At 33.4% G+C, this 10786-nt stretch overlaps 1 protein-coding gene and 1 long non-coding RNA gene across 2 annotated transcripts; both read left to right on the top strand.

The window, feature by feature from the left end:
• Positions 1–412: 412 nt before the first annotated feature.
• LOC107915431 (uncharacterized mitochondrial protein AtMg00810-like) lies at positions 413–991 on the top strand. The gene has a single exon (XM_016844591.1). It carries the CDS (start codon positions 413–415, stop codon positions 989–991), a length of 579 nt encoding a protein of 192 aa, XP_016700080.1.
• A 3268-nt stretch (positions 992–4259) lies between these two features.
• On the top strand, positions 4260–4928 carry LOC107916175 (uncharacterized). Its single transcript, XR_001689412.2, has 3 exons — positions 4260–4276; positions 4717–4775; positions 4876–4928. It is a non-coding gene; the product is annotated as an uncharacterized lncRNA (long non-coding RNA).
• The last annotated feature ends 5858 nt before the right edge of the window (positions 4929–10786 follow it).

Raw genomic sequence — 10786 nt, 5'->3', positions numbered from 1 at the left:
AAATCCAACAAAACTTGAAGAGATAGAAACTCGACTTTAAACGGGCGAAGCTATACTGGGTTAATCAAGAAAGGCATTGCCCCGGCCAAGAATTTTCATTGCGTCATTCACACTAGAAATTTTGTCATTGTGTTGTTGCGCAGATTTCATTATCAGCGCTTAACCCGGCATATCTTGGTATAACCATACAAAGGCATCTTTGAACTCTAGAATGACTCAATGAAGTCTCACTTCGTCTTTGTGGTCAGGTCCATTCTAATTTTCACCAAGCTCACAATTTCTAACGATTCCTTGTGAGGTAGGATCTGTTAGTTCTCTTGTTCTACCATCCTCAACAAGTTTGAGATAAGCTAGATCTATGTCATTTCTAAGCTTGGGGTTCGAGAGAAGCTTTAGTAAACCAACACTATATATGAAGAAGGAATGTGATGAAACACTGCTTATAGTCTCCTTGTATGTGGATGACTTGTTAGTGACTAGTGAGAATGATACCATGCTGACAAATTTCAAAGACAAAATGAGGAGTATGTTTGAGATGTTTTATTTGGGTGAAATGTGTTATTTCTTTAGCATAGAGGTATCTCAGACTCAGCAAGGGATCTTTATAAGCCAAAAGGCATGTGCCTCAAAAATTCTAAACAGATTCTCTATAAAAAATTGCAAAGTAACCAGTACTCCAATTTTTGTTAGAGAAAAGCTATTTAGCCAATGTGGTTTTGAGAAGGTTAATCAATCTACTTATAAGAGCCTACTGAGATGCTTGCTCTACTTAATAGCCACAAGACCAGACATAATGTTCGCAATCAATCTCCTATCCAGGTTCATGCACTACTGCAATGTGAACCATTTTCAAGCTACTAAGAGAGTTCTCAAGTACATCAAAGGAACACTGAGCTTTGGATTTATGTTCACCAAGGTTGATAGCATGAAACTTCTTAGTTTTGCTGATAGTGATTGGGCAGGATCAATTGATGAAATGAAAAGCACTTGAGGGTATCTATTTACCCTTGGATTAGCTATTTTTTGTTGGAATTCTAAGAAGTAGTCCATTGTTGCTCAATCAATAGTTGAAGCTAAATATGTTGAAGCAACAATAACTGTTAATCAAGCAATTTGGTTAAGAAAGCTCATAGTGGATATGAACTTACACCAAAGAGAAGCAATAGAGATCAGAAGCGATAATCAGTCTGTTGTTGCAATTGCAAAGAATCCAGTATTTCATGGCAAAACAAAACATTTTAAGAACAAGTTTCATTTTGTCAAAGAAATGGAACAATATTAAAAATTCAAAGTGGTTCATTATAGTTCTGAAGATTAGTTACCTGATATCTTGACAAAGCCTCTTGGTGTATCAAGGTTCAAGAATTTGAGAGCTAGAATGGGAGTTTGCAGCATGGAAGCCAATGAGGAGTGTTAAAAGATGGCTTTCATGCAAACCATAGTAATTTGAGCCATGCAAGTTGCAGATGAAGCATATGCTATTGTTTTGTTACTTTTAGTTGATGTTTTGTTTCTTAGTTACACTAGAACTAAGTTGGTAATGTATTTGATGTAATTTGGTGCTGATAGATTTGATAAATTAGCTTAACCAAGTGTGCAAGCAAAGTTTTATAAGTTTCAAGACTTTGTTAGTGGAGTTAGGTATGTTTAGGTAATATTTTCATCTTTTTACAAGTTAATTACTTGTTATATGTAATGCTTTATTTTCAGAAATTGATAATGAATCATTCACCAAAAATCTCTTATTGTTTTGGTTCTTATTGAGCAATTTGTTCTTGTTACAATTCAAACTGATTTCTTTATTTGTTTAGCAAGTTACAGTAGCTTCAAACTTAAGACTCTGCTGATATTTCTTGATCTATTTTCTAAGTTCCTACACATTCAGAGATAGGGGTCTCTATTTAATACAATTTTTTTCACAAGGTGGATCTGAGAAATATAATGGCGGGGGGCCCTAGTCATCTAATAATTGTCTCTTTCTTACTTATCATCTGCAGCAGGGGGAAAAACAAGAGGATGTAAATTTCTTTTATGTGGATTTTAGGTCCAGATACACGATCTTCCACCGAGGTTTGCTTCGAAGATGCTGGCGAAAAGTATAAAGAACATTATGGGGCAATTTTTTGAGTATGATGTCGGTCCGAAGAGGAATCTGTTGTCTTATTATATGCACATTCGGGTTAGACTAGATATTCTTGAACCTCTTATGCGTAAGAAGAAGTTACGCCGGTAAGGTAGGGATTTATTTGAGGTCGCATTTAGCTATGAGAGGATCCCTTTGGTTTGTTATCATTGTGTTGTCATTAGATTCAATGATAATGATTGTCGAAAAATTTTAGAATTATGAGAGGGAGAGGTGGTTCGATAGTGGCAGGATGAAATATTGGTGAAGGTTTGGAGTCTAATATAGGCACAACCTTCCCAATGGTGTTGGGATTTTAAAGGCTTGGGGAAGAAAAATCTGGGGGGTTGCTATCAATAAGTTTTGAATTTAGACAAGGGTAAGAGACATGTGGATAACAAGCGTAAGGGCTCCACTCATCACACAAGCCAAGTTATGGATGGTCAAGCTAGGGTTTGACCAAGAGGTGGGTGCGGCTCAGGTATGGGACTCTGCTATTGAAGAGTTGACTATTACGGAGGTAGATGAAACGAAGAAACATCCTCACTGTGATGGTGCTCTAGTTCGAGTTCTATGGTTCGGTCGAAATTAGTTAAAACATTATCGACTGACCTCTAGGTGGAGGCCCACCGCCGGCCATAAATTGTTTAGCTTAGAATTGATGGGGCTTAAGTAACCCTCAAGAGTTGAGTTTTGTCCTTGAAGGATCTTGTACATTCCAATAAACCCATTTTTTTTAGTTGAAACGTTAGTTAATGCTTATAGAATTGAAGAATTACGTATTTTGTTGAAATGTAACTTATGTTTCTATGTTGATAGTGTTGGACGAAGTGGGGTTTTGACGGTTATGTGGTTTTCACAAGAGATAATTACGATTTTTGGATACTTCTGTCACTTTATTGATATTACTGTGTAACATGCCAACCATGTCCAGTGGTGGTTAATTGGGTTATATGGTTTCCCTGAATCAGTAGGAAAGATTTCTAGTTGAGAATTGTTATGTTCATTGGCTCAACACACTGCTTCCTTGGGTAAGTATTGGTGACTTCAATAACTTACTCTCTGTTAATGATAAATGGGGTGGTGTGAAATATCCGACTGGGTAGTTGAACGACTTTCAGGACTATAATGTGGACTATCACCTTACTGAGGTTCCTCTGGTTGAATCAGGATTTACTTGGGAAAGGGGTTAAGGCATTGATTTGTTTGTATTTGAGTAATTGGACAAAGCATTCAGTAATTGGCTTGGATGTAGTTATTTTACTATTTTATGTTGCATAATTTGTTTAGTAGCACGTCTGATCATAATATGGTTCTGCTTATTGGCAAAACTTCGCTCCCAATGCGATGTATGAGACGGTTTAGGTTTGACATCCATCGGCTGGGTCCAACTTCAAGCTTCGTATTGATGATCTTAAGAGGCATATTATAGTTATAAAAGCTTGTTGGGTAGATGATCGGTCTATAATTAATTTGGGTTTCGAATTGAATTGTTGCTTGCTCAACAGGCGATCTATTGGCACCAAAAGGCTAAGGTTTTATGGTTGAGCCATGGAGAGGTGAACACTAACACCTTGTTTGGTTGGGTGTAATGGATTAGCCATTACACCCCGAATCGGTGGCCCCACTCAATACACTGTTTGGTTCACTGTATTGCCCTAATACGGGCCTAATCCGTTGCGGACGGATTCCGCGTTTTGCCTGCTTCACCACCGATTTCTAATCCCTTGCAAAAGCAAAGATTAGGTAATCGGTGTCTCATTTACCCTCCCCTTGCCGAAATCGACTCCAGCCGACCCTCTCCCTCCCAACATCAACAGAAGGTGCCAGCGAACCAAACCTCCAACCGCTTCCGATTTCAGCTTTGCATCTTTCTCCGACTCGATGGTCTCAGATCTCCGGACGGTTTGAATCGGCAAGTGAGTAATCTCTAACTCTCACCAGGTTACTTTCTCCTTCTTCCTTCCGTTCTTCATCCCTTCTCCTTCTTCATCCAGGTAACTTTCCTCCTTCTACTTCTTCCTTTCTTCATCCTTTATAATCTATTCTGTTTTTCCTTAGCTGTGCCCGTCTCATATCTTCTTTTCTTAGGCAAATTACACGCTGTTGTTTCGTTTCACTCAAATCTTCCTCTTCACAGGGTCTTGGCTTAAGGTATGACATCTTCTTTATCATTTTTGTTTCTTCTTGTTCTAGAAAAAATACTTAAGGTATGCCATCATTTTGGTTCTATATTTTTATACTGTTGAATACCCATTTGTTTTTTGTGCTGAATTAGTGGTGGGTTTTATCTAAAAATGAAGTAGTGTTAGTTTGGGTTTTATGCCTTTCTTTGTTTCTTTATTTTTAATTTTTTTTTTGGGTTTGGGATTAAAATATGAAAATGATAATTATTTTTAACTCAAGATGAGGGTAAAGTTAGATACATAAAGAGGCATATCATTTCAAAATGATGTATTATTTGGAAGTGGAAAGGGATATGCTTAAAAATGATCCTTAGAGCATAAATTTCTCACCATAGGTTGATTTAACAATGCCCAATTTGCACCACATATAACAACATTTATTTTTGTTTTTTTTTTGCTAATCTGCAGTCCAACCCTGTTTTAGAAGCATTTGGTAATGCTAAGACTGTTAGGAACAATAACTCAAGGTGAGTGTATTTTGTTTTAACAAGTTTTACACCCTGCATGTAGTAGATTCTATGTTATAATGTTTTTTTTACCTTTACATGCATGTTTTGAATGATGTAGTCGTTTTGGTAAGTTTGTGGAGATTCAATTTGACCGGAGGGGAAGGATTTCAGGAGCTGGCATTAGGACTTATTAGAAAGATCACGTGTTTGTCAAGTGTCTGATCCTGAGAGAAATTATCACTGTTTCTACATGCTTTGTGCAGCACCACCAGAAGTAAGTAGTTTTTGATTTCTTTAATCAAGTTGCTTATAAATTATTTGATACAATGTGTTCTTATGTAGTCTTCCCCGATTAAGCATTTTCCGTGTTTACTTTTAATGATTTCTAGATTATCTTAGTACCAAAATGTTCTGTCTAAAAAAGGATTTGGATTGGGAAGTTCCATTGTGAGAATGATCTTTCCCTTATTTTTAGCTTGTGATTTCAATATATCTGGATATGCTTAATGCTTGAAGGTTGTAATTTGGGTTGAACTATAATAATTTTTATTATCTCTCATTCTTATCTATCCCCCTTTTCTATTTGATTCTCCATCTCCCTCTTATCTTTGATTTATTTATTGGTGTCATTCTCTTAGCCAACAGAAGAACAACTTACAAGTTAAATAGTTTCACTTTAACATTCTCTTTGCCAAATTTATTATTGTTGAACTGGGGTCTTTTAGGATGTACATTGGAGGCCCTGAGATAGCATTATTATGTGATTGTGTGATGGCTTCCATGTGATGTGATTATAGACATAAGTCATTTATGGCTCCTACCTAGTTCACCTTCTTTTAATTCCAATCATTAATTTGGGTTCTAAAGTTGCGTTAGTGTATACAATCTATTATCCTCCAAGTTTAGTGTCTAGTGATTTTGTATCAGATTTCCTAGCATGCCAGTAGTCCCAAGAGACATTCACAGCTTGTAATAGTTGTGGTATAGAACATCAAATATGAGGCAGTTTCTTGTTTCTAGAAAACCAGTTTTTAGCCTTTTGTTTAACTTAGATGTCATATTACTGTCTTGATCTGAATAAGAAAGGCCTTCAATTTTCTAAATCATTCCACTTCCAATTTTATTAATCTTCTATTTCATGCTTTGATTTTAATTTCTGTCTACCTTTATTCAATGTAATATTAGCTTATTGGAGAGGAAGAATCAACCAAAAAAAGTTAGGTCAGCTTCCACAACTAAGCATTCCACAAGTATGAAAACTCGAAGGTGGTCTGTCACTGGGTTAGGGCTCTACACAAATATGAAAACTGGAGAGCAGATATTCTATGTAAGTTTTAGTTTAGCAATATTTCAATTTTTGCTAATTTATAACTACTTACCTCGCTATAATTTTAAAATTTTTAGTCTAGATTGAGATCAAATACAACACAGTCAGGTCGGACATCAACTGCAAGCTCTTCAGTGAAGTTGAAATCACCAAATAGGAAACGCCAAAATTGGACCTAGAATGACTCTCCAACTCACCAAAATTGAGGGTGGACTATGTTCTGGTGAAGCTATGTTCAGTGAATATGGTATGTTCATCTATCCATGTGAAAACAAGAGAAGATATCGAAAAAGAAAGAAGTCTCTTAACCTTATCATTTACATGCTAGATTATTTTGCTGAGACCTATTCTATAATGTGCCTTTATTCAACTAGCATATTTATACAACTATTTTGTTATTTATCAGGCAATGGTGGCAATAAGAAAGAGCCAGGCAATGAGGGTAATGAAAAGGAAGACGGTGAGAATGATGGTCAAATGGAGGATAACGATGAAGATGATGAAGCGGATAACGAGGAAGATATGGAAGAAAGTGAAAAAGATTAGTGCTTTAGCAAAGTGGAAGGTGCAATACAACTTCCATTTTCTGATTAAATGACATGGCACTTGACATTAGCCATGTTCTTTACATGGGGAAGATGCTTATCTGGAGTGAGGATCTGATAAGCTTTTGTGCTAGTTAGCCTCTTGTTTTTGCTTTTTTACTTCCCAACTTTGTTTGTTTCCTCCAGAATTTTGGCTTAAATTTGTTGTAGAAAATCCATAAATTTTGATATAAGAAAGAAAAGGCCATCTTTTCAACCTTTTTTCTCAAAATATTTGTACTAGTAAATCAATTCACGTTCCTTATATGGTAATAATATTTTAATAGCATGAAGATTGGCATGGTATCTCAGCATGTCAGAGAAACTCCATGCAAGCAGTAGAAGACACAATGTGAGGTTAAAAATATCTGTAGGCTTATATTTGGGAGCATAACAGATACAATAAGGTAATACATATTAAGTTGATTTTGAACCTATTCTATTGAGAAAATTAAACAACATAGATAAGATAAAGATCACTACATGGTTCAGAAATGAGACAAACGCTCTCTTTCCAAAGGACATTAAAATATGTATTGCAGTTTAAAAATAATAAAGTAGATTATAAATTATATTTAATAATAGTTATTTTAAATTATATTTTATAGTATTATATATTATGATTTTAGTAAATTCATATAAGAATATTTAATACTAAGAATTTTATCAAATTATATATTTTATTAAATTATATTTAATAATAATAATTTTAAATTATACTTTATAGTATTATATATTATGATTTTAGTAAATTTATATATTTTATTAAATTATATATTTTTATTAAATTATATTTAATAATAATTATGTTAAAATATGATTAAATTATTTATTATTTATATTAATAATCTTATTAAAATTTAATAACAATAATAAATTCATATAACAATATTGATTATTAAGAATTTTATTAAATTATATATTTTAATTAAAATATATTTAATAATAATTATGTTAAAATATGATTAAATTATTTATTACTGATATTAATAATCTTATTAAAATTTAATAACAATAATAAATTCATATAACAATATTGATTATTAAGAATTTTATTAAATTATATATTTTAATTAAAATATATTTAATAATAATTATGTTAAAATATGATTAAATTATTTATTACTAATATTAATAATCTTATTAAAATTTAATAACAATAACAATAATCATTTATCTAAACAAATTTCTGCTAAGGGTATTTTAGTCATTTTAGTTTTTTTCCTTGTGCTATTACACCTCCAGCATTCAGCCAAACACAAGAATACTATTACGCCTCTATTCCATTACATTCAACCAAACAATTAATTTGCTATTACGCATCTATTCCATTACGCCTCTATTCCATTACATCTCTATTTCAATACAGCGAACCAAACGTGCTGTAAGTATTTCCATGCCCAAGCTTTGAAACGTGGCTGGTTTAATCATGTATCTATGTTTCTGGATGAGGTGGGTCAGCCTTAAACTAGCGATGATGGTATGTGCGCAATTGTAGAGGGTTATTTTTGGGAACTATTCGTCTTTTTCCTTTTTTTTGTTCGTTACAATTCTTTACATGACTTTATATTTATGGTTTTTAGTTTCTGATTTTTCCATTCATTCTCCTTGTAATTGTTATCACACCGTTTCTAATTTGTATTGTCTCAGTATGGCACATTGAAGATACCATACCGAGATGGCTGTTTTTGTTATTACTATGAAGCATATAAAATTATGCAAGTTAATAGAATTTTACAAGCGAACCAACGAGTGTAGTTCTATTTTTGATAGGAACTGAATGTCTAATAAACCTCACAACATTTTTGTGCATTACTAAGTCCCCCAACTCTTGAATATCTCTATAAACTTTTCACTTATATGGTATCAATTTAGGTGACAGTTTACATAATTTATAGGTCTTTTTTTTTTGTAATTATGTTTTTGTATATTTTTATCACCTATTAAGTACTGTTCTTCTCTTCTCAATTTTATCATTCAAACTTAATAAAAATTATTCTCTCCCTCTTAAATCGTATAACATTCCAGCAGCAAAGGCGCCTCTATTTATCTAGTATATATTACAAACCTTGACTATATTTTATCACATAATAACTAAAATTAATTAATAATTAATAATGGAAATATAACAAATTTGTTTAATTATTAACCTCAAGAGTATATATATATATATATAAGATTAGCGGCATATAATCCAAAATGCGTATTTTAGAGATTAATTGAACACTTATAAATATTAAGGTTGAAACCTTTAAACCTCATATTCATACATTACAATCATTAAATATTTTAACCATAATACAAATACATGAATATATTAAAATACATATCATATAAAATTTTAACCTCCTAAATTTATTTGAAATATATAAAGCCTTTTAAGCAAAACGGGAAATATGAAAAACATAAGAATACAATATCACAAGCTATGATGAATAATAACCATTAATTTGGGTTACAGCGTGAAGGATGAGGGCACTACTTACTTACCATGATCACGAGGAGGAGCAAAATTACTTTTAGCATGACAAACAAGAGCATGTGGAGGACATGAAGGTGGTTTTCCTCCACCTACATTTCTATTGTAGCGACCTAAAAATTTTGGTACGATGGGCGTTAGTCGAAGTGATTATTGAAAATTTAAAAGCAGAGTTTCGATTTGATTTAAAAAGGGAGTCGCCACCGATCTTTTTTTCTAGGTGTGATCGGACACCTTCAAAATTCTCTTTTTAGAAGAAAAATTTATTTTTAAACTTTCCTAAAAATGAGGTAATTTTAGGTCTACGTTAAAATCCAGAGAAAATTAGGGTTCGGGGGTCGGTTACGCCCGAGGAAGGTATTAGCACCCTCGCGACGCCCAAAATTGGTATCTCATTAAACGTGCATTGTCTTCATTTTCAAAAATACAAGTTCAATTTAATATTAGTCGTGATCCGATTGAAACACGAGATTTTTTTGAAACACGAAAATTTATGAAATACGGTCAATTTTTGAAAAGACGAAAATTTTTGAAAGACGAAAACTTTTTGAAACACTGGAATTTTGAAAACACGAAGATTTTTGAAGCATGAGAATTTTTGAAAACACGGAATTTTTTAAAACGCGAAAAGTCAAAATTTTTTTTTGAAACACGAAATTTTTTTGAAAATGCGAAAAGTTGAAAATTTTTGAAATACGAGTAATTTTTGAAAATACGAAAATTTGAAACACGAAATTTTCCCTTTTTTTAAGACATACCGTATTTAACACGAATCGATGATATTCACCCCGACATGGCGATGAAATCGTCGAATTAGTGTCAAATCAAATCAACTTAATATTTAATCTTGATTCTATTAAAACACGAGAAACCTTTTTTATTTTTAAAAACACAAAAATTTTTGAATATTTTTAATTTTTTTTAAAAGGACGTATCGTGTTTAACACAAACCGGTGATATTCACCCAACATAGCGATGAAATCAACGATTTAATGTTAAATCGATTCGTTGCCTTATTTATTAAAATTATTTAAAATTAAAATAAATAAATAAATAAAATATAATAATGTTTTGTAAAATAAAAATAAAAATAAAGAAAATATTAAAAGCATAACATAAAATACGAGATATTATAAAAGTACACGAATTAAATTAAAAATGGAAAAAAAGAAAATTACCAAAAAGCTTGAAAATACGAGCTTAATTAAACGGGTCGCACGACTTGGGCCCCTTTTTCTTCCTTCTTTTTTTTCTTTTTCTTTTTTCTTTTTGTCCTTTTTTTGGCAGATTGGGCCGCTGGGTTTTGGGCCGAATGCTGGCCTGTTGGCTGCTGCACGTTGGGCAGGCAGTGCTGCTGGGAGCGGGCCTGGACTGCTGGTGGCCTGCTGGCTGAGCCTGGCCTGCTGGATGCTGAGCGCTGGGCTGCTGGAAGGGTGGGCCTGGTGCTGTGGCCTGCTGTTTCTGGGTTTGAGGGCTGCTAGTGGGCTGCAGCTGGAGCCTGCTGATGCTGCACCAATCTGCTGGCTGCTGTGGATTGCTGTTCCGGTCGGGTATGGATCCTGCTCGGGTCAATCGGGTCAGGTCAAACCCGACTGTTGTATTTTTTATTATTTTTTTCTTTCCCTTTCTTCTTTCTCTT

The sequence above is a fragment of the Gossypium hirsutum genome, chromosome D10, assembly GCF_007990345.1.
Source record: "Gossypium hirsutum isolate 1008001.06 chromosome D10, Gossypium_hirsutum_v2.1, whole genome shotgun sequence".
NCBI classification, from domain to species: Eukaryota; Viridiplantae; Streptophyta; class Magnoliopsida; order Malvales; family Malvaceae; genus Gossypium; species Gossypium hirsutum.
The sequence above is the reverse complement of the archived record's forward strand: the minus strand, read 5'-3'. Positions and strand labels throughout refer to the sequence as shown.

What these genes read in the sequence shown, in the direction of transcription:
- LOC107915431 (XM_016844591.1), top strand. Translation starts at nt 413, where the DNA reads ATGAAGAAGGAATGTGATGAAACACTGCTTATAGTCTCCTTGTATGTG.